At 43.5% G+C, this 23,324-nt stretch overlaps 1 protein-coding gene and 1 pseudogene across 1 annotated transcript in view; both read left to right on the forward strand.

Moving 5' to 3' along the window:
* GLDC (glycine decarboxylase) overlaps positions 1-23,324 on the forward strand; it is a 79,520-nt gene that overhangs the window by 30,182 nt on the left and 26,014 nt on the right. Inside the window, exons 6-16 of the mRNA XM_045563849.1 lie at positions 918-1,065; positions 1,371-1,567; positions 2,524-2,620; positions 7,187-7,292; positions 8,250-8,389; positions 8,984-9,064; positions 10,387-10,484; positions 10,917-11,001; positions 11,172-11,213; positions 11,967-12,109; positions 22,481-22,556. Of these exons, the coding sequence (XP_045419805.1) occupies positions 918-1,065; positions 1,371-1,567; positions 2,524-2,620; positions 7,187-7,292; positions 8,250-8,389; positions 8,984-9,064; positions 10,387-10,484; positions 10,917-11,001; positions 11,172-11,213; positions 11,967-12,109; positions 22,481-22,556 (1,213 nt within the window). The remainder of the gene's footprint in view (positions 1-917; positions 1,066-1,370; positions 1,568-2,523; positions 2,621-7,186; positions 7,293-8,249; positions 8,390-8,983; positions 9,065-10,386; positions 10,485-10,916; positions 11,002-11,171; positions 11,214-11,966; positions 12,110-22,480; positions 22,557-23,324) is intronic.
* On the forward strand, positions 21,787-21,881 carry LOC123646818 (annotated as a pseudogene).

Below are 23,324 nucleotides of genomic sequence, written 5' to 3' on the forward strand. Positions count from 1 at the left end.
CTTTTTTTCTCACTTCCAAACTGATTGGAGGTGAACTTGGTTTAAAGGGGGGTTGTTGAGTTTTGCTTTCCCTCCCACTTTCTTCCAGGGATCTCTCTGGTAAGTAAACTATGTCAGAATTGAGGGGAAAATACACAGTTGCCTTTGCTTTAAGTATTACCAACTTTTTTGTTTTCTTTTGTAAAAAGAAAATTAAAAACATAAAAGTCATTTTAATGGTGTTTTGGAAAGTTTGAAAAATGGGGAAAAAATGGAACCCACATACAACTGTTAAGATTTTGTGTGTATTCCTTATAAACATTTCACAGGGCATGAACAATGCCTAGGTGTAATATAATGTAGTTTAAAATGTATTATATTTGTTTAATGCTTTAATCAGGTAAAACAAACCTGGCACAACCATGGTAGATACTTTCTTTCTCCTTTACAAAAGTTGGGCATTCTTCCCTCCACCAATACCACCATCCCTTCAAAAGGGGTTTTCTGACATGTGAATGGCATTAGATAGTTTTAAGAATCTAAGGAATTCTTCCTCCTTGTCTTACTGGTGCCTTTCTGATTGCTTAAGACTAATCAAGGTGACAGTGGTGAAAGCTCTGTTATTGCAGGTATTGGTTCTGTAGTCCTAGGAAGCGCCGATCCTGTTCCTCTCTCAGAGGCAGATAGTGACGGGACAGGGAGAAGGGGAACACAGTGGTAGGGGTGGGAGAGAGGAACAGAAGCCGAGCTGTTGAGTGCACTTGAGTTGCTGTGAAGCTCTGTGCCACTGACAGGCCTGGGGTGGGATGGGGTGGGCTTGGAGGCCACAGAAGGGAGCCACAGAAAATGAAGGCGGTCTTGCTGAAAAGAGAGTTTAGTTAATTAATTTTCCCTTGTAAACTGAAAGGATGATTGTTCTTTGTCCTCTGTGTTTCCAGATATGCTGGAGTCCTCATTGAGCTGAAGTTACCCCATGAAATGGATTTCAGTGGGAAAGATGTCAGTGGAGTGCTGTTCCAGTACCCAGACACAGAGGGGAAGGTAGAAGACTTTGCAGAGCTTGTGGAGAGAGCCCATCAGACTGCGGTAGGCAGACCTTACCTATCCATCTCCCATCTATCTGTCTTGTGCTGTGCTGTCATTTCTTTACGATTATCCCATGGAATGGAAAAACTCTCCTTCCTCCATTCTTCAAGTTTGTTTTGCTCACTGATTCCCGGCACACGGTAGGCATGCACTAAATATTTGTTGAATGAATGAGTGAGCAAATGGAGTTTGCAGGACATGAGTCCACTCTGCCGGTCTTGTTCTGGTTGAGATAACTTACCATTCTCCCCCTGCCGTCAGGGAAAGGTAGCAACCTTGTCCCTTTTTTCTCATTTCCTTTCTAGAGCCTGGCCTGCTGTGCTACTGACCTTTTAGCTCTGTGCATCTTGAGGCCACCTGGAGAATTTGGGGTAGACATTGCCCTGGGCAGCTCGCAGAGATTTGGAGTGCCCCTGGGCTATGGGGGACCACACGCAGCCTTTTTTGCTGTCAAAGAAAACTTGGTGAGGTTGATGCCTGGAAGAATGGTGGGCGTAACACGGTAAAGCCACTCATGTTTCTCCCCTTTTATTGAGGTTACACTTCTCGCTGTTCCTTCTCCCAATACAAATGTTGAATTCTCTCTGAATGGAACTGAACTGTGTTGGGTCAATTAAGAAATTGTGCAATGTGGATTCAGAAAAGAGAATCTGTGTGTGGTGTGAACATACATGTATATATGTGTACATATTTGAGAAAGTATAATTTACAATGTATTAGTATTGAAGTCATGTAAGTGAATTTGTTTAGGTTGCTAGAATCCTCTAAAAACTGAATATTTTAGGTGTGTTTTGCATTGAACCAGTTTCTCAAAAGTACTTTCATGGCACATGGTTCTGTAAAGACAAGTGCAATGAGAGATTACAGAGCACACACTCCACACACTCGGTGTGGTGCACTTTGTTTCCTAGAGGCTCCTGCCACTTGGCCATTGGAGTGAGTTCCAAATGTGCTTTCTTAAGTGCCTATTAGTAAAGCTTCTCAGATTAAGAAGTTAGGCCAGGCGTGGTGGCTCATGCCTGTGATCCTAGCACTCTGGGAGGCCCAGGTGGGAGGATCACGTGAGATCAGGAGTTTGAGACCAGCCTGAGCAAGAGTGAGACCGTGTCTCTCCTAAAAACAGAAAAAATTGGTCTGTCAACTAAAAACAGGGGAAGAAAATTAGCTGGGCGTGGCGGCTCGCACCTGTAGCCCCAGGCACTTAGGAGCTGGGGAGGCTGAGGTAGGAAAATCACTTGAGCCCAGGAGTTTGAGGTGGTTGTGAGTTAGGCTGATGCCACAGCACTTTAGCCCTGGCAATAGAGCGTGACTCTGTCAAGTTTGGAAATTGTTTCTCTATAAACTGACATCCAGGTAGATTTGCTGGATTCACTTCAAGCTGGGAAGGAAAGAAGCAGTTCTATTTATGGCAACTCCTGGTGCCAGCTATGCTAACTGCATGCTTTATTATTGGTCCAGAGACATCACTGGGAAAGAAGTGTATCGTCTTGCCCTTCAAACCAGGGAGCAGCACATCCGGAGAGATAAGGCTACGAGCAACATCTGCACAGCTCAGGTAAATCACATCTGACCTGACCACTTAATGCCTTAATCAACAGAAATGAGCTACGAGCTACTCGTTCATTCACTCATATGCTCCTTCATTCACCACCAACTGAGCAATGTGTGCACCAAAAACGGCAAGATCTTATTGGTAGAGAAGCCAAGTGGTCTTTTCAGAAACAAAATCGATGTATCTTACTGGTGTTCTGTTAATGCACACCCTTTGCCTGTGCATTTGCATCATCATATGTGTTTTAATATATTTAAAAAAAGCATTATTAGTTTCTATTTTACCTAAAATCACATTGTTAAATCTTGAGCAGATTCAGCTTAAAGAAAGGACAAAGAGGCCACTCTTTACTCTGTATTCACATATATTTTAAGTGTGTAGTGTATATAAAAGATGGAGATCAGAGTCTCTAGCGTTCTTGGTCTTGGGGCAGGTCCAGTCTGGGTGGAGATAGGGGCACCTGCTTTTAGGGCTGCGATGGAGGCTTTCCAGGACCGGGGTGAGAAAGGCAAATTGAGGGCACTTGAGGTAACACCTTGAGGGACCAGCTGGTGGTGGTCACGGCAGTTTCCTGGGAGCTTAGGACAGGCTCTCCTGAAATGGGCACGATAAAGGACGAGGGGCTTCCTGGGCTTCTGACCATCCTTGAAGTTGCTCTGGGGCTTAGATCAGAGGGTTCTTTTTTCCTTTTTAAAAAGATTTTTTAAAAGACTTAGAGGTACAAGTTCCGTTTACACATTTGTATTGTATAGTGGTGAACTGTGGGCTTTCAGTGTACCCATCACCTGAAGAGTGTGTGTTGTACACCATAGGTAATTTGTCATCCCTTCCCCCCCTAGCTCAGAGAGTTCTTGAGATCCAGCCAACCCCTAGGGTCAGGTCGAGCCCCACTCCTGAGCATAGGGTCCACTCTGTGCATCTCCTGCAGTAAGGGTCAGAGAGAGGGAGAGAGAGATGTCATAGACACTTCAGTGGAGGTATAATGCTCTTGTCTCTCAGGACATTGGCTCCTTGAACCACAGCTGGGTTTTAGAAAGCCTCTCTAGGAAGTCACTGGGCAATAAAGTCTTCTTATAGTTGGTGCTACAGCCACTGGTCTTTGGAGGCATTTCTCAGTTGTTCTTCTCGTATTCTTTTTGCTTCAGGAAGGTGCTGCCTCTTTTCTGGTTAGAGCTCTTCCATTATTACGGGAAGTAGCCAGTTATCATGGTTTTTCCACTGTTGAAGAACAAGTCAATCTTTATACGATGCCTCTACTTTCTACGGTTTACCGTCCATTTGCTGAATTTTTTGCTTACGTGTTTCCCCTTCCTCTGCTGCTGTCTGCTCTTGTCTTGTCCCTTCTGCCCATGTTCTTCCAGAAGTGTCTGTCTGACTGTAAGGCCTTTTAGGGCCTCAGTTTTCTGCTTCAAATTTCATTTTCCAGGTGATCTTGAGCTGTCTGCAGTGAACAAAAGTTACGTTCCTGCTTTTTAATTTCTTCCAGTTCATGTGTAGCTGATATTCCATCATTTAATTTGGTATGTAAAAGGTCTGTGTCTTTTTCAGCAATTACTAAAATGATGTTTGCCCTGGAGATGGCCATACTCTGTCTTGTTTGGTTTTCTTCTTCTTATTTTGTTAATCCTCTGACTCTCCATGTGTTCCTTTTCATGATTGATTGCCGTTACTCCTCAGTCCAGTATCTCGTTCTCTTTGTAAGCACTAAATTATCCTTTTTTGTTAGGAGGTGGCTGATACCTTTTGAGTTGTTCCTTTAGTTCTGTACTTTGACCCATCCCAGCCTCCTGCTTCCTGTAGCAACTGTTCCATATTCTTGTCTTTTTTTTTTTTTTGAGACAGGGTCTTGCTCTGTCACCTGGGGTGGAGTGCATCCTAGCTCTCTGGCCCTTCCTGTGTGCCATCCTGGCCAAGTTAGAAGGAATCAAGAAGCAGTCCAAGAATGGCAAGCTGTATTTTTTTTTTTTTTTTTTTTTTTTTTTTTTTTTCAATTTTTTTGAGACAGGGTCTACTGGGGCATTTGCGATGTCACCGATAAAGATAGGGTTCCCGGGCAGAATGCATTGCAAGAGATGAAAGAAACAGAGACACAGACACAGGAATAATTTTAAGAGTGTGGGGAAATTGGGACCACCAGCACTATGGTGCCAAGGTGGTGGTGACTGAAACCCAGCACTTGTTTTTTATTTTCTTTGCCATGCTGAAAAATATAATGATCTTATGTGAAAAAACCATGGGATACAATGAACAAAAGTCTCAGCTCCCCCAAAATCACAAGGTATCTTAGCTAATTACCTTCTCCTTTCTAGAAGTGAAAACACATAATTCTTCAGTAGGTACAACCGTGTCCCAAGGTAAACTAACTAATTGTATCCCAAGCACATGCTATGTACATAGATAGCAATCTTTAACTTCAGTAGCTGTGACCCATTTGATCAAGGAACAAAGAAACTACATGCTTTCCACAGGGAGACTGATTTTCCATTAACTGAGGCATTGTTGAAAGAAGGAACTTGGCCCAGTGTTCTAACAATGGAAGCCTTAAGACCCTTCTCCCAGGCTGACATATTGCAATCTACCTCTGCAGCCATGAGAAGTTTTCATGTCAGGCTGCTCTGCAGCTTTTCATGTATGAGACCCCTTAGGCGCTGCGGCATGCTTTACTGTACTCCCAGGTTGCTGGTATATGTCCTCCAACTAGGCAGTTAACATCTGCCCTTATTTCAGGCTTCTGCTCAGGCAATTCCTTCACCTCTCAGCCTTAGACATAACATCCCTAAGTCCCAGTGGTCTTAATCCCATCAAGAGTCTCCCCTCTGTGGTCCAGCTGGAGTGTAGTGGCATGATCACAGCTCACTGCAACCTCTAACTCCTAGGCTCAAGTGATCTTCTTGTCTCAGCCTCCCAAGTACTCTGGCTAAGTTTTAAAAATTTTTGTAGAGATCGGGTCTTGCTATGTTGCTGAGGCTGGTCTTGAACTCCCGGCCTCAAGCAATCCCCCTACCTCAGCCTCCCAAAATGCTGGGATTACAGGCATGAGTCATGGTGCTCGGCCCCATATTCTTTTCAATCCTGTTCTTTCTCTTGGCATTGCATGTTGCACAATAGACTTCTCAGTTTTGCATCATTGATGGGGCATAGCTTATTTTCTTTTATCTTGTTTTATTTTAGAGACAGGATCTCACTCTGTAGCCCAGGCTGGAGTGCAGTGGTGCAGTCATAGCTCACTGCAACCTCAAACTTCTGGGCTCAAGCAATCCTCCCACTTCAGCCTCCCAAGTAGCTGGGACTACAGGCATGTGCTGCCACACCTAGCTAATTTTTAAATATTTTGTAGAGACAGGGTCTGACTGTTTTTCCCAGGCTGGTCTTGAACTCCTGGCCTCAAACAATCTTCCTGCCTTAGCCTCCCAAAGTGTTAGGATTATAGGCCTGAGCCACTGTGCCTGGCCACAAATGGACCTTGAACTGCTGACCTCATGCATTGGAGACCACACTGCTGGACTAATGAGATGGGAGGAGCTATGGGAGAATAGAGTGGGCTGGGCGGGGGGTGCGTCAGAGACTTTTTGGTTCCTAACCCTTAACCACCCTCTGTCTCTCCTCTGCCCCCCAGATGCCATCTCTGCCAGTCCTTCCTTGCTCCCCATGCAGGACCCCCTCATGGAAGTATCCTAGAGTTGGGTCCCTTAGCTCGGAGAGATTCTGATGCTGTGCTTTTCATTATCTGTATCACTAGAGCACACACTTCACTGTAAATATTTTTCTAAAACCTTAATCCAATGGTCAAGAGAGGTATCTTTACCAGAGAAAGTGCTTGCTGTCATCAGCCAATAAGCCAGTAGGTTCTGGTTTTCTCTTTCTAGTATCTCCTGCCAACTCATTTTTTTTTCATTTCCTTGCATCCTTCATTTTCATCTTTGACAGTTCTTTGCTACCAAATTCTCCATTCATCTCTTGGTGGGAGAAATTCAAGCTCTAGTGTTTTATTTAAGGCCGCAGGAGAATCGTGCTCCCTGAGATCGTGTGCATTTGCTTCTTGCTTGAGTATAAAATCCTTAGATCTTGCTTCCACCCCGCTCCGAGGTCTTTATTGCTCCAATGTCTCCCAACATTAAATATTGCTTCTCAATGTGTGATGGCAGCCAGATCTTCCCCCTTGTGGGTGCCATGATTATGTTGCATGGATGAAACCCTTTATATTAGTCAAATTTGAAGGAATAGTATAGTAACTCTACGGTGCCTTGGATGCTGTGTTTCCCCTCAGGTAGTCAGCCAGGTTATAACTGGCCCCCAACTATCCTAGAGAATGCAGAAAATGTGATCGTTTTGTTCTGTCTCTGTTTTCAGTTTCAGCATCCCAAGTCAAGTACTTCCTCCCTCTCAATTGTCTTCCATCTTGTTGATCTTGATTCTTTTTCTCTTCTTTCTTTCTTTCTTTCTTTCTTTCTTTCTTTCTTTCTTTCTTTCTTTCTTTCTTTCTTTCTTTCTTTCTTTCTTTCATTCTTTTTGCTTGACATCATGCATTCATGTATGAACTTGATTCTTTAAATGTTCTTATCCTTTTAGGCTCTCTTGGCGAATATGGCTGCCATGTTTGCAATCTACCACGGTTCCCATGGGCTGGAGCACATTGCTAGTAGGGTACATAATGCCACTCTGATTTTGTCGGAAGGTGAGTTGCTTATCTGTTTTAAAACTTTCTGGGCATAACAAGACTGATAAATTTGAGTGAATAAAATGGAAGACTTGCTACATATCCACTGCTGTATGCAAAATTAAAAGTCAAAGGAGAAACTGGGAAAAATATTTTCAACATCTATGATAGACTGTCAATATTTTTAATATATAGAACTCTCACTCTCACCCAAACACAAGAAGGATGAAACACAAGAAGGATGAATACCCTAATAGAAAACGGGCAAAGGATATTAAATATAATTTAAAAAGAAATAAGTATACAAATAAATCACAATGGACATATAAAATTTCAACCTCACCATTAATTAAAGTAATGCAAATTAAAACAACAAGATAGTAATTTTTTCTATCACAGTGGCAAAGATTAAGAACAATGCTGATAGCATATTGGTGTGACTTTTATGGATGGCACTTAAATGATAGTATCGAAAGCTGTAAAAATGTCCATATAATATGATCCAGAAATTCTACCTCTAGGAATTTATCTAAGCTAAATAATCAGATAAAACTGTAAAGAATGTGCATTGAAATATTGTTTATAAAAGCCCAATTTTGGAAATAGTCTAAGTAATAATGATCAAATTATGGTACATTCATATATTTGACTATTATATAGTCATTCAAAATAATATAGATATTGATCTTAGGAAAGCAAAAATGATCATGATATATTTAAATTATTTTAAAAACATGTAATGAAATATACATATATTTGGTATAACACACAGACACATGCACACACAAACGGTCATAATTTTTATATATAGCATAGTAATAAAAAGGCTTAATTTGTTTCAACACAGTCACTAAAAACTCTGGCTAGGACCAGGAACAGACTGTAGTAGAATTTACCTCTTTATTTCTCAGTGAAATGTCAATGCCAGGAGCAGGTTTCTGTGTCAGAGATTGGTGGCTCTCCCATCTTGTCTAGGTCTCAAGCGAGCGGGGCATCAACTCCAGCACGACTTATTCTTTGACACCTTGAAGGTTCGGTGCGGCTGCCCGGTGAAGGAGGCCTTGGACAGGGCAGCTCAGCGGCAAATCAATTTCCGGCTCTACGAGGATGGCACAGTAAGTCAAACTTGCAGTATTTTTATCGATTCTCCAGATTCTATTGAATTTCCCATTAAAACTTTTCGTATTTATTTTTTTTAAAACCAGCATTGGAAATTTAGGCATAGTCTTTTTTTTTTTTTTATAGAGAAGTTTCATTTTCAATATGCAATACTGTGACCTTTTCATTAAAGGAGAGTTTGTACTCTGGTTTCCTTACAACTTGTGTTTTCTTTCATATATGACTCAAAGGCACATACTTTTCCCATAATACTCCTCTCAAACATGACTTTTTCAAGTAAAGGCTCTGATAGGGATATAATGAGGTCAGTTTAGGGAAGGAAAAGGTAAACATATCTAGTTCCAGTAAGAGTGTCCTGCAGCCACTGGATTGTTAGAAGGCTGGAGGTGGCCGGCAAAATTCTAAACCTCAGGAAGTCTGGGCCTGGCCTAGTTGCCTCCCCCTAAGGGTCAGCTTGGATATAATGGTACCCTGATATTTGGCTGACCCAGAATGTTGTTCAGCCCCTTCTCCCCTTTGACCTTTCTTGGATTTCCGACACACTCATGGAGTTGAAAGCTATGTTTTCCATTTTGTTTTTATTTCTATAGCTTGGTATTTCTCTTGATGAAACAGTCAATGAAAAAGATCTGGATGATTTGTTGTGGATCTTTGGCTGTGAGTCGTCTGCAGTAAGTAAAATAAAAGCATGCGTTCCTCCCAGTGACGATTAGAGGTGGGCTCCTAGACACCTTATCCTATCATGGGCCTGAGTGTGAGGGAGCAGGGCCCAGGTGAGATATTGGCAGCTTGCTGTTAAAATTATGCCACTGACTGTCCCTTGCTATTGTGACTGCTGACAGCTAGAGGTCACTGCTGTGGGGCTCCAGACAGGACTGTGCAGCCGGGCCAGCTGGAAGGACTGCGATTGGAACTGTCTCTAAAACAATGACTCACAACATTGGCATCTTGGATATGTCCAATTCTGGAATAATTATGATACACATTCATTGAATAAATATTTATTGAGGACCTAATATGTTCCAGGTACTGTGCTAGGCCCTGAGGACCTAGTCGTGAGTTAGACATTCTTCCTGCCCCCTTAGAGATGTAGTCTAATGAGGATTCCGAAAAACAAGCACAAGATTACCACCCAGTCCTCACCAAGACTTGGAAGACATTGTCCTAAGGGGAGCTCTGAAAGATGAGCCGCAGTTATCCAGACCAAGATGGCACAACAGAGGAAAAGGAAGATGGGGTCAGGGTGTTCCAGATACTGGGAAAAGCAGCCTTAAAGGCTAGGAGAGCGTTTACGTGAGAGCTGTGAGCAGTTCTGTGTGACTGACTTGCTTTCTGAAAGAATTAAGCAGCAGGGACGAGTGAGCGTTTCCATCGCATGGGCAGTCAGCAGCTACCTAGGTGTGTGGCAGTCTGTGGCAAGGTGTCAACCACGGCACCCTGCCCCACCCCGTGCGCAGCCATCACTCAGGGCTCACTAAGCTCTTCCCTCTAGAACTCTGCTTTCAGTGTAGTCAGAGACACTTGGTCCATGCATTTGGGGAATGTTTCTGGAGCACCCACTGAGAGCTCAGAATGGCCACCCCGTCAGCTGGGCCATGAGGAGTAAGCCGCATATGTAATTACGTGTTCTGGTTATTCAACCCTCATCAGACATGTTTGGATGTATTTTCTCCTGTTCTGTGGGTTATCTCTTCACACTGCTGATAAAGTCCTTTGATGCACAGACTTTTAAAATTTTAATGAAGTCTAATTTATCCATTCTTTTTTGCTTATTGATCATGCTTTTGGTGTTGTTTAAAAATCCATCATCAAATGCAAGGCCATGCACATTTGCCTGTGTATTTTTTTAATAACATTTCAGTAGTTTTAGCTTTTAAATTTATGTCTTTGATCCATTTTGAGTGTTTTGTGGCCCTGCCATTCGGAACCCTGGATGGTCACATGTGGTTCCAGGCACAGTGCCCGTCCTTAGCTCTGTGGTCTCTCCATGCAGGAGCTGCTGGCCGAAAGCATGGGAGAGGAGCGGAGAGGCATTCCAGCCTCTGCATTCAAGAGGTCCAGCCCGTTCCTCACACACCAAGTCTTCAACAGGTTTGTGGCTCTTGTGTGACTTCTGCATCTTGTACTGTGGCAATAAACGGCTGTCTGTCATGTGGCCTGGGTTACTGTGGCTCCGCTGTGGCTCACGGATACGTTGTCACCGTAAGGACCCCATTCCTGACACTCCGGTGGCTCTGCTTCCTCGGCACTGTCAGGAAGACGGGAGTTTGGATGTATAATTGCCAGGCTGAACTTTATTCCCAGGAGCCCTGTGTCTTCTTCCCCACCTTCCTCTCCTGCCTACAGGCAGCTTCTTGTCGGGCATCCTCTGAGGTTTGTGCGGGTTCTGTGCTCTGATTTCTGATGTATAGTTGACATGTTGCCCACGGCCAAAATGATCTCAGTGTGTCTTATCAATCAGAAGGATGTGTATGGATGGTTATCAAATTTTATTGGCCCTAATTATGCGGTTTCTGTTCACAGCTATCACTCAGAAACAAACATTGTCCGGTATATGAAGAAACTGGAAAACAAAGACATTTCCCTTGTTCACAGCATGATTCCGCTGGTAGTTATTTGTGGCTTTTCTTCTCACACCCAGCCCTACCCCCATCCCACCTCTGGGTTGTATAATGTGCTGCAGGAGGGTGAAGGGGTGGCCGTGTGGGGAGATGGGAGAGTTGATCGATGGCCCGCAGGAAATCACTAATATGATCCATTTGGATTTGCTTCCTAAAGGGATCTTGCACCATGAAGCTCAATAGTTCATCTGAACTCACAGTAAGTAGATCACTTCTATTAAGAGGGTGCTTAGTAGCAGCAATGTTCTGGCTTCTACATAAGCCCACAACTAGTAAAATCTACTGGCACTGTGATTTAGTAGCTACTTTAATAATCTTTAACCTTGCTATTCACCAATCTTGGAGAAACCCCATTTTTCTCACAACGTGATCATTCAAATTTATGGGGAAAAATATTTTTTTAAAAGTTAATTAAATATATTGTATTTATGCCTTTCCTCCCCACCCCCATGCCCCCCCCCTTTTTTTCTTTTCTTTTTTTCTTACATTCCAGAGAAGGAATGGGTCAACCCCCATGAGTGAAAGATACCAGTCCCCCATTTTAAAACTGTCATGTTAAAAGCTTTATCAGATCAGGCATGGTGGTTCACGCCTCTAATCCTAGGACTTTAGGATTTGGGAGGCTGATTTGGGAGGATACCTTGAGGCCAGGAGTTCAAGACCACCCTGAGCAACATTGTGAGCCACCCCTCATCTCTACCAAAAATAGAAAAATTAGGTGGACCTGGTGGCGTATGCCTCTAGTCCCCAGCTACTCGGGAAGCTGAGTTCTTGCCTTATAAGATTGTGATGAGGCTTAAATGCATTAACATTTAAAGCACTTAGAACAGTGCATTGCGCATAGTAGGTGCTCTTCATCTTAGCTCATGCTACCATCATCTTTATCAAAATTGTCATTGTTATTGCTATTACAATATACACATGCATTTTTTCCTCCCTTCTTGCTTTTCAGCCTATCACATGGAAAGAATTTGCAAACATCCACCCCTTTGTGCCTCTAGAACAAGCTGAAGGGTATCAGCAGCTTTTCCGAGAGCTTGAGAAGGATTTGTGTGAACTGACAGGGTATGACCACATCTCTTTCCAGCCAAATAGGTAAGAGGATTGCTTTTCCTATTGTTTCAGCTACAGTTCCTCGTCACTGGGGTGACATGACTGGAGGGACCAAGGTGGTCTCATTCTATCTGTTAGAGCAAGTCACAGGGCCAGCCCTGATTGAATGTGAGAAGGGTCAACACATGGTGTGAATGTTGGGAGATGTGGTTCATTATGGGCCATCTTTGGAAACTAGCTAGACACCTGTCGATGACACATCCTGGGAATGAGGATCGAGCACATGTGTTAACTCCCAACAAGCAGTAGTGTCTCAGGCTAGTAGGGCCAGGAGAACCTGGATCCTGCTTGGTTCTGTCACTAATTTTGAAAGTTCCTTTCCCTCTTCCTGCCTCAGTCTCCTTGTCTGTAAAGTAAAAACTTTGAAAAAGAACAGTGATTTTCAAAAGTGGAAGGCTCTAGCGAGATCTCCTGGGCACTTGTTAAGAATACAAATCGCCGGGTCCCCATTCTAGACCTATGGATCATAATCTCCAGGGCTTTGAGGCTAAGAATCTTTATTTTTAAGAAGCAGCCATGTGATTCTGATACACAGCCAATTTGGAGTCCACTGGATTTGTAATCTCTCTCCCTGCATGGGGGTAGATGATGGCTAATTAGGTAGATATATAGATGGACAGGCAGGCAGACATGTCAGCCGTGTGTGGGTTAACGTCTTAGGATGTCTTCAGAAGATGAGGGCTGGTGTCTGCCCCTACGGTCTCCACCTCCTACCACTCAGCGTGTGGTTCTCCCCTGCAGTGTCAGCATTGGCATCATCTGGAGGCTGGTTAGCAATGCAGACTTTCTATTTCAAGATACAGAAATCAAATGATTTTTAAACTGAGATGTTCATTGTTTCATATTCTGAGACAGAAAGCAATCAGATCTTAATCAAATATAAGCAAGTCTTGCTTTCTGTTTGGTAACATGGATTACACAGCAAAGCTATGCACTTTATAAAAACAACATACCCTATAAAACACAAACCCTTTAGGAAGAGGGCATATGACAAATGAAAGGACACCATGCTCTTAATAATAATAGCATCAATAATCATGTCACAATTCTCATTTCATAAACAGGAAGAAACTGACATCATTAAATTCCAGCATTAGTATACTTTCATTAAAACTTCATCATTCAGGCTCAGAACTGTAGTCCTAGCACTTTGGGAGGCTGAGGCAGGAGGATGGCTTGAACCCAGGAATTTGAGGCTGCAGTGAGCTATGGTGATGCCACTGCACTCTAGCCTGGGCAGCACATAGAGACTCTGTCTCAAACAACAACAGCAACAATGTTATTCAGTTTTTGTTTGTTTGTTTGTTTTTGTTTTTTTAAATGTAAGTGAGGAACCTGAGTGAATTCTTAACCTGAGGCCATAATACATGTATTGAATGTTCAAAATGAAGAAACTTCGCCCTCTAGTGATGGAATCTGATCACATGTTCAGTAGCATACTAGAGAAGAATTTTCAAGACTTTTTTTTTCAACCCTAAGTCATTAGCCTCTCCAGTAAATTGTGATCCCAGCCAGGGTCCCAGAAGACTGACCTAAGAATGAGGAAGTTTGCCTTCCCTTAAGGTAGTGGTTCCCAACTTTGGCTGGAAATTAGAATCACATAGTGACTATACAACTCCTGATGTCCAGATCACAATCACCGATTGAATCATAATCTAAATGGAGAACAGCTGGGGTGAGGGATGGGCCCCAGGCATTAGCATTTCCTTAAAGCTTCCCAGGTGATATTCCATTACATATACATACACACCATATTTTGTTTATTTATCCATCTGTGGATATTTGGGTTGTTCCAACCTTTTGGCTATTGTGAATAATGCCGATATGAACATTGTTGCATAAGTATCTATTGGAGTCCCTGCTTTCAATTCTTTTGAGCAGTACAGGGAGGTGTGTCCGTAAAGTATCCACCTGTTCTTAATATAACAAGAACAGTTACATGGCTGGATACTTTCTGGGCAGACCTCATATATCCAGAAGTGGAATTGTTGGATATGTGATAATTCTATGTTTAAGTTTTCAAGGAGTCTCCATACTGTTTTTCACTGTGGCTACACCATTTAACACCACTAATGTACAAAGGTTCTAATTTCCCCACATCTTCCCCAACATTTGTTACTTGCTATTTCTTTAAAGAAAATAGCCATTCTGGTAGATGTGAAGTAATTTCTCAGTGTGGGTTTGATTTGCATTTCCCTAATGGTTAGTGATGTTGAGCATCTTTTCATATGCTTGTTGTGCGTTTGTGTGTCTTCTTTGGAGAAATATCTATTCAAGTCCTTTGCCAATTTTATAATTGGTTTATTTGGGGAGGGTGTTTGTTGAGTTTTAGAAGTTCTTTATATATTATGGATTAACAGATACATGATTTGCAAATACTTTCTCCCATTCCATGGGTTTCTTTTTCACTCTGTTGTTAGTGTCCTTTGATGCACAAAAGCAACTCTAAACTTTTTGATTCGTACAGTAAAAAAAAAGAATTATCACCTGATGTAGCACTCTATATCTGATTTTTTTTCTGGTACATATTATTCTTTTGTCAACCTGGATAGTCTCTGATTTTTGCCCACTATTAGTCCACCTTCATTTGCATCACCTTTTTCATTCCTACTATCGTGTCCTACCACGGTGCAATTTAAATTTCTCTCCTGTGTTATCTTCCCCGACACGACACTTGAATATGTAGAGAGAAGGGCTCTGCATTGGAAATGTGGTGCTGTTTACCCACATACAAGCTGGCCCTTAATGCTGGCAATTATCTACCAGATAATTTGCCTGCAGTCTGGTATACCTGTGTGTTATTTTGGGTTTCCTGAAACAGACCTTGAAACAGGGACATAAGTGCAATTAGTTTACCTAGCTGCTGATTCCAGAAAGCACAGTGAAGAAGTGCAGAAATGAGACAGGCTAGTGAGAAAAGACAGAAAACTTTGCATTAATGAGCAGGTGATCACTGTCACTGCGAGGTTCTGGAGCTCAATGGGACACCACAGGAGACTGGGTGGAAGGAGCCTCAGATTTCTCCCAGTGAAGAGGTGAGGAAGCTGGAGGATTTACTGACTGCTCCTTCATTGTCCAAGTGAGGAGTGAGAAGCTGGAGTATTATCAACACCTGCCCTTCATTAGTTCAGGGGCTCTCCTGGGGGGTCTTCACTCCCCTCTAGTTCTGGCCTGGTACTTGTGGTCTGTCTCTTCTCCTGCCAAGAACATGCTAGATAGAGAACACCCTCAGGTGGATGATTAACACAGATGCTTGAGTTAAGATGCTGTCATTTTGTATCAATTTCCACAGAAGCTACAAGTGAACTTGACAATGAAAGAAAGGGCTATGGCCAGGCGCGGTAGCTCAGGCCTGTAATCCTAGCACTCTGAGAGGCTGAGGCGGGAGGATCGCTTAAGGTCAGGAGTTCAAGACCAGAGTTAGAGACCAACGTGAGCAAGAGCAAGACCCAGTCTCTACTAACAGTAGAAAAACTAGCTGGGTGTGGTGGCGCATGCCTGTAGTCCCAGCTACTCGGGAGGCTGAAGCAGGAGGATTGCTTGAGCCCAGGAATTCAAGATTGCAGTGAGCTGTGACGACACTGCAGTATTCTAGCCCAGGTGACAGAGTAGGTGACAGAGCAAGACTCCATCTCAAACCAGGAAAAAAAGAAGAAAAAAAAAAAAAAGACAAGCACGTTTGAGCCAGGAAACAGGTCCTCACCAGACACTGAATTTTCGGCACCTTGATCCTGGGCATCTCAGCCATCGGACCTGTGGGAAATAAGTTTCTGTTCTTTATAAGCCACCAGCTTTTGATATTGTTATAGCAGTCTGAACAGATTAAGGCAATAACCGTAACTGCTGGCACGAGAACTGTGCTATGTAGCCAGCCTTCACGGGTCTTTCCGGTTCCTTAGGAGACTTAGATCCCAGGGGTGTTTAAAGGGCCTGAAAGAAAAATGTCGAGAAGCTTATCCCGGCCGGGCACGGTGGCTCACGCCTGTAATCCTAGCACTCTGGGAGGCCGAGGCGGGTGGATCGCTCGAGGTCAGGAGTTCGAGACCAGCCTGAGCGAGACTCCGTCTCTACTAAAAATAGAAAGAAATTATCTGGACAACTAAATATATAGATGAAAAAATTAGCCAGGCATGGTGGCTCATGCCTGTAGTCCCAGCTACTCGGGAGGCTGAGGCAGTAGGATCGCTTAAGCCCAGGAGTTTGAGGTTGCTGTGAGCTAGGCTGATGCCACGGCACTCACTCTAGCCCGGGCAACAGAGCAAGACTCTGTCTCAAAAAAAAAAAGAAAAAAAGAAGCTTATCCCTACTTTCTTCCATTTATTTGTTAAAGCACAAACCCAGGGAGGACTTACAGCTTGGCAGAGAAAATAGTCAAATAATATTTAATTGCTTTTCCATTTCCCCACTGAGCCCCGTGTGGCTCGCTTCAGCATGTTCCCACTTTGCCACTCTTAAAAATCATTCAGCTTGTCACAAATACACTCTAGGAATTGCTGGTTTACAATTACCGTGTGATGTTTAAGGTAGACAGAAAGAGTAATTAACACCTTTCATGGCTATGTAAAGTGAAAACAAGCTGGAATTATTATTAGCTCACTTGGTTTACAAGATTGAGGAAGTTGTTTTTGTCCTTAAAAATTGCAAACTGATCTTAAATGTAGATTGAGCTGCCTATTGCTTTTCCCAGAATCTCCTTCCTGGGAAGATTCTTCAAATAGGGTGTGAACAGGGCTCTCTATGGCTGTCAAAATTACTTGTGCTGTGAGCATCACCTGGAGGGCTTGTGAAATTGCTACGCCCCACCCTGCAGGATTTCTGATTCAGTAAGTCTGGAGTGGGGCCCCAGAATTTGCATTTCTAACAAATTCCCAAATGAAGCTGCTTCTGCTGCTTTGGCCACCACACTGGAAAACCACTGGTGGTGCCAGGTTTTCAGACCTGGCTGTATGTCAGAATTACCTGGGGAGACTTTCCTGAATTCATGTCCTACCTACCCTGCAGGCAGAATCTCCCCTGGGGGTAGAGCCCGGCCTCACAGTTTTTGAAGAGGTGATTCTAATATGCATCATTGAATTGGAGAATTAGTTCACCTGGAGGAACATCAAAGAGGGACGTGTAGCCAGGAGATCTTTGAAACTGGCCTTTGATGCCCAAGCCATGACCACAAGCATTAATGGTTTAGAGAAGGGAGGGTCAAACATTGCCATTAGCCATCTCCCTCCCCTTCCTTTCTGAGCTCATCGTTGATGTCATTGATCATTTCTGATACGTTTTCCTTTCAAGTCTAGTGCAGCTTCCAGGCAGAATGCTCTGGAGACCTGTGAGCCCTCCCTGATTAGAGACTCATTTCCCAAAGAAACAGAATCCCAGGAAGAAGAGAAAGCAGGGTGAGAGATGAAGAGAGCCGTCTTTGGGGAAATGTAAAGTAGTGAGAAGGATCTCCTCTCCCTCAATTTTCTTAACTCTCAAAAATATATTTTGATTTTTAAAAATCTCAAATGTATTACTTTTCTAATAAAATTTTAAATACACTTGCAAGTTAGGTGGCAATATGTCCATGTGACAGATGAGGTAACCAAGATTCAGGGGAATAATTTATAATTTGCCTAGAGCCAAACATCTTTGAAAAGGGCTTTGATATGAGAGCCTAGAGGAACTCCAGGACGGCTACAGAATCCATCTCTTCGGTACATCTGCCTAGGAATCAGTGACTTTAACGTGTTCCTGGTGTGGGAGGCATTTAATAATAGCTGCCGTATAAGCGCTCCTGGTTGCAAACAACAGAAAATGGCTTGAGCTAACTTCAGCAGAGAAATACATTACAGGGAAGTCATTGGGCAGCTCACAAAATTGATGGCAAAGCTGGAGAATTAAGTGTCACAAGTAACAAGACCCAAGAGACGCTGGCAGCAGAGAACAAATCAGAGTCACACGAGGGGGATAGTCACCATCCCCAATGCAGGAAATTTTTATTTATTTATTTTAGAGACAGGGTCTCCCTTTGTCGCCTAGGCTGGAGTGCAGTGGTGTGACCTCAACTCACTGTAAGCTTGGAATCCTGGCCTCAAGTGATCCCCCTGCCTCAGCCTCCTGACTAGCTAGGACTACAGGCACTTGCCCCTATGCTTGGCTAATTTTTTTTTTAAACTTTCATTTATTTTTGAGAAGGAAAGAGGAGTTTATTAACTTCCCAGCAAATGAGGAGGTTGGTAGACTCTCATCTCAAAGTACCAATGTCTGCTAGCTAATTTTTAAAAACATTTTTTTGGAGTCAGGGTTTGACTGTGTTGCCCAGGCTGGTTTCAAACACCTGGACTTAAGTGATCCTTCTGCCTTGGCCTCCCAAAGCGCTCGGATCACGGATGTGAGCCACTGCGCCTGGCCAGAATCTTTAACTGTCCCATTCCTTGCATCAGTCGCTCCAGATTCATGAAGTCCTAGGCTGGAGTATTCCAGGGCTAGGTAGGATTGGGTCACATGTCTACACCTTATTATGGGTAATGATTGGGAATGTCTGGTCCCTTTCTGCTTCCACAGGGGAGTATAAGACCCTTTCTCTCCCCTATATTTATACAAAAGAGGGAACCTACCCAAATATTAATATTAAGGCCATGCAAAGGCTCTGTATTCCCACCCCCACCCCCCAAATGGCACCAAGGAAAACCCAGCAAATCCCCAGCATCCCAATGAAACCCTTCCAATGTATTTCTAGCATATCATGGGATCATTTTCCAAGTTGTATTTATATTTGCTGGTGTGGCTATGTAATTAGCAGATATTCTCTCCCATTCTGTAGCTTGTCCTTTCATCATTAAACAGGTTTTTAATTATGGTGAAGCCCAAATTAACAGTTTTACCTTTTACAGAGTGTTCTTTTGATTTCAAGTGTACTCTAGATACCAAATATTTTTTCCCCCCTAAAGTTTTATAGTTTTATGTCTTACATTAAGTCCACGATCCATTTACAGGCAATGTTTGTATAAGCTGTGAGACTTAGGTTGTGCTTATGGATATCTAATTGCTCCAGTACCATTTGTTGAAAAGGCTATCTTTCCTTTACTGAAAATCAGTTAGGCTTAACTGATATGTGGATCTGTTTCTGTATCCTGTATTCTATTTCATTGATCTATGTGTGTGTCCCTCCACAAGTAACACACAGTCTTGATTATGGTAGCTATATACAGTAGTTTCCCCTTATTCTTTTTTGGGGGGGACAGAATCTTGCTCTGTTGCCTGGGTGACTGCCATGGCATCAGCCTAGCTCACGTCAAGCTCAAACTGGTGAGCTCAAGCAATCCTCCCTCGGCCTCCTGAGTGTCTGGGACTACAGGTACCCACCACCACACCCAGCTAATTTTTTCTATTATTATTATTTTTTTTAGTAGAGATGGGGTAGAATCTCACTCTGGTCCCTGGGCTAAGAGTGCCGTGGCATCAGCCTAGCCCACAGTACCCTCAAACCCCTGGGCTCAAGCAATCCTACTGCCTCAGCCTCCCAAGTAACTGAGACTACAGGCATGTGCCACCATACCCAGCTAATTTTTTCTGTATATATTTTTAGTTGTCTGGCTAATTTCTTTCTATTTTTAGTAGAGACAGGGTCTTGCTCTTGCTCAGGCTGGCTTCGAACTCCTGAGCTGAAGCCATCCTTCGGCCTCGGCCTCCCCGAGTGCTACAATTACAGGCATCAGCCACCTCGCCTGGCCTCCCCTTACTCTTAATTTCAGTTACCTGAGGTCAACATCCTCAGGTTGGTTGAAAAATATTAAATGGAAAATTCCAGAAATAGGAAATTCATAAATTTTATATTCAGCAATGTTCTGATTAACTAAAGCAAAATAAATCTAGCATTTTTGATCAAGCTAAAGCATGTTGCCTTCCTCTTGAATCACTAGCTCATAGCTCCAAGCAGTCTCTTCTTTCATTCCTAGTCTACACCTGGATTGGCCTTTCAAGAAAAGAAAGAATAGAAATCATGAGAAAAACATAGGAGTAAATACATAATGCATTTTTTGAGCTTCCTAACCATCAGGAAAAGTAGGACATTCATGCTGATTGCCTGAGCTGGAGGGTGGAATTCAATTTTTAACAAATTTACTAAACATTTATTGCAGAACTACTGCATGCATAGTACCGTTCTGTATATTCCTTGTGGGAGAACATATAGAAATCTGAGTCCCAGACCCTACTTTCAGAGCTTACAATCTAATTCAGATGACAGATACACAAAATAAGTGTGAGATCTATAGTTTTCAGCGCACGTTACATGTGTGTCAGATGGTATTATCAGATAAGCATGTAGAGTAAAATGCTATGAGAGTTTCAAGGAGGTAGAGAATTATTCACTCAATCAACACTGAACATCCTTTATGTCAGTATTCTTGGCATAGAGAATACAATTGTGAACAAGGTAGATAAGATTCTAGCTTTCAGGGAAGGCCTCCCTGAGGAAGTGACATTTGAGCTGAGGACTAAATATTGATAAGAAGTCAGATGTACAGAGATCTAGAGAAGAACTTTCCAAGCAGAAAGAACAATTGGTGCAAAAGCCCCAGGGCAGGAATTGGCCTGCAGGGTTTCAGGAAGAAGGCCTGGGTGGCTGAAGGATGGCAGGAGACGGGTGTAGAGGCCACAGGTCATGGGATTTGTGAGCCATGGCAAAGAGCTGGCTTCGTTTTGGAGAAGGCTTTGGAGAGGGTTGCATCTAGTTGCAGAATGGGTGGGATTAGGCTGGTAAGCACTGCACGTGGATTTTCTCACCACTGGTCACAGCTGCCCTGTGAGGTGGGTGCAATGATCATCCCCATTTTACAGGTGAGGACACTTAGGCACAGGCAGACTAGGTAACCGGTGATGGGGGTGGTTTCCTGAAGCATGGCATGTTCATTCTCTTGTTCTAAAAATAAAAACCATCACATGCACTGGACCCTGTTTTTTAGATGCCAGGAAAACAGAAGAGCAGTCTTTGCCTCTCCCTGGAAGAGAGCAGGGAGAGGTAAAGCTGACTTAGCACAGGTGACGAGAGATTGGGAGTCCCAGCTTTTATAAGCCAGGCTTTTGTACAAAATAACTTGGAGCTAAACCTTCCAGTTCTATCAAGCAGGCAAGAGTTCTGTGAAGGAATGTCGGCATTTGCTCCCACAACCCTCTCAATCCTTGGGGAGCACAGCGCGCTCAGAGGAGCAGCAAGCCCAGCGAAGGGAGCACATAGCTCCTTGAGACAGGCTGACTGCACACCCAAGGCTCCACCTGTCACTGCTGGCCACGTGGCCACGGAACGCTTTGGCCTCAGTTTCTTCACGTGTGAGGTGGGGGTGGTATATATCTCAGGGGGTGTGGGATGGAGGACAGGGGCATTTCAAATGGGACTAAAAAACTTATTACTCACTTCCCTCTCCTTCCTGCATGGGGTACTCAAAACATTACGAAACAGTCTACGATTGAGTCATCATAGCTCGCTGGAACATTAGTCATTTAGGCTGCTCTGAGAATGGGGCTGTCCAGGACTGCAGAGATGAGTGTGGCCAGCCCCAGCAGCCATGCGCACGCAGGTCCTGGGAAAGTTGACCCTTACACTGGCAGAAGTGATGCCACATTAAAAGTATATGGCTCCTTTGGTGATAATTGGGCCCCTGACGCAGTATTTGGTAATAGGAAGAAACTTTAAAGCATGATGAGTGGGTTTTCATGCTTACATGTGAGATATCTGCCCCTGGCTTGAACCTTGTTATGTCAGCACATTACCCATCTAAAGGGGGCGGGGGGAAGGAAAAAAGAAAAAAGAGAAAAGAAATTATAGTTTGATGTTCTTACTGTGATAGTTTTGTAGTTGTATTTTCAAAAATAATTCTCATCTTTGAAAGATACATATTGAAGTTTGAACTAATGACATGATATCTGATGCTTGACATTTGCTTCAAAATAATTTAGTTTGGTACAAACGGGGTTAGTGAGAGATATAATTGGAAACAAAATTGACCATAATCCAAATCTTTAAAACTGGGTCATATGTACACGGTGGTTATATTCTTCTCTGTTTTGGTATAATTTTGCAATTTTCCATAATAAAAAGTTTTTTTGGTTTTTTTTTCCCTCAGTGTATGGTTCTGAGCAGGGGTCAAAAGGTCTACCTTTGGGTAGGAATGGCTGAGCTTTAGTGCATAAACTGCATGCTGTTGCTTTGGTCGTTCAAGACCTTTTGGCTCATGGGGAGATCCTAGATGAGCTTTCTTCAGTGTCTGGGAGAGTGACTGTGTCACGTGCTGGTGAACGCACAGCCAGTGCACAATAAATATTGAATGAGTAAATGATAGCCAAAAGACCAAAGCCCTGACCCATTTCCTGTCTTTGCAGCGGAGCCCAGGGAGAATATGCTGGACTGGCCACTATCCGAGCATACCTAGACCAGAAAGGAGAGCGGCACAGAACGGTGCGTACGGACAGGTGGCGCTTGCTCACCTCGGGGCGGCAGAGGGCCCAGCTCTCAGGATCCCTTTGTTCCGGGGGATACTCTCTCCAAGCCTTCTTGAAAGCAGATGGTAGAACATATAATTAAGAAACAAATTTCTGTGAACCAGCCATCATGATCCTTGACTCCAAGGCTTCCCACTTGACCAGTCTGAGGGAAAACATAAAAGACTTCTGCTCAAACCCAGAATGTCAAAGCCGGCCAGTTGGCTGTACAACTGCTCTCTTTCGGGAGCAGAGGGAGGAAGGGGCAGGAATGCGGCCGTCGCGGGCATCCTCTGCTTGCCTCAGCCCTGGCCCTGGGCCTGGACGAAGGGCAGAGACCACGCTTTAATTCTTCTGTAACCCCCACTGTGCCTAAGCACAGTTCTGGCCATATGTATGCTCAAAAATATTTATTGAACAAATAAATTCTCCAGTAGATGATTCTCAGCTCCAAGCACCAAAAAGGACACAGTCTTGCTTCATTGTTTGCTTTGGATATGAGTCTGGTCTCCAGGGTCCCAGCTGCCTCTTGGGTTCTGTTGTGGGGACCAGCCGGGCTGTGGGCACCACTAATCACCAGGGCAGTGCCTTTCGCAGTTGATCTAACACAGGCTTCAAGTTGTGGCTGAAGTCAAGGCCTGTGTTCCTGGTTCCTTCCTTTTGACAGCTAGTGCGTAAGCAGGGGCAAGAGCAGGGCACAAGCATCTGCCTGTCCCAGGAGAGTTCTAGAAAAAGGTGCAGGGTG

This window comes from Lemur catta, chromosome 10 (genome assembly GCF_020740605.2).
Source record: "Lemur catta isolate mLemCat1 chromosome 10, mLemCat1.pri, whole genome shotgun sequence".
NCBI classification, from domain to species: domain Eukaryota; kingdom Metazoa; phylum Chordata; class Mammalia; order Primates; family Lemuridae; genus Lemur; species Lemur catta.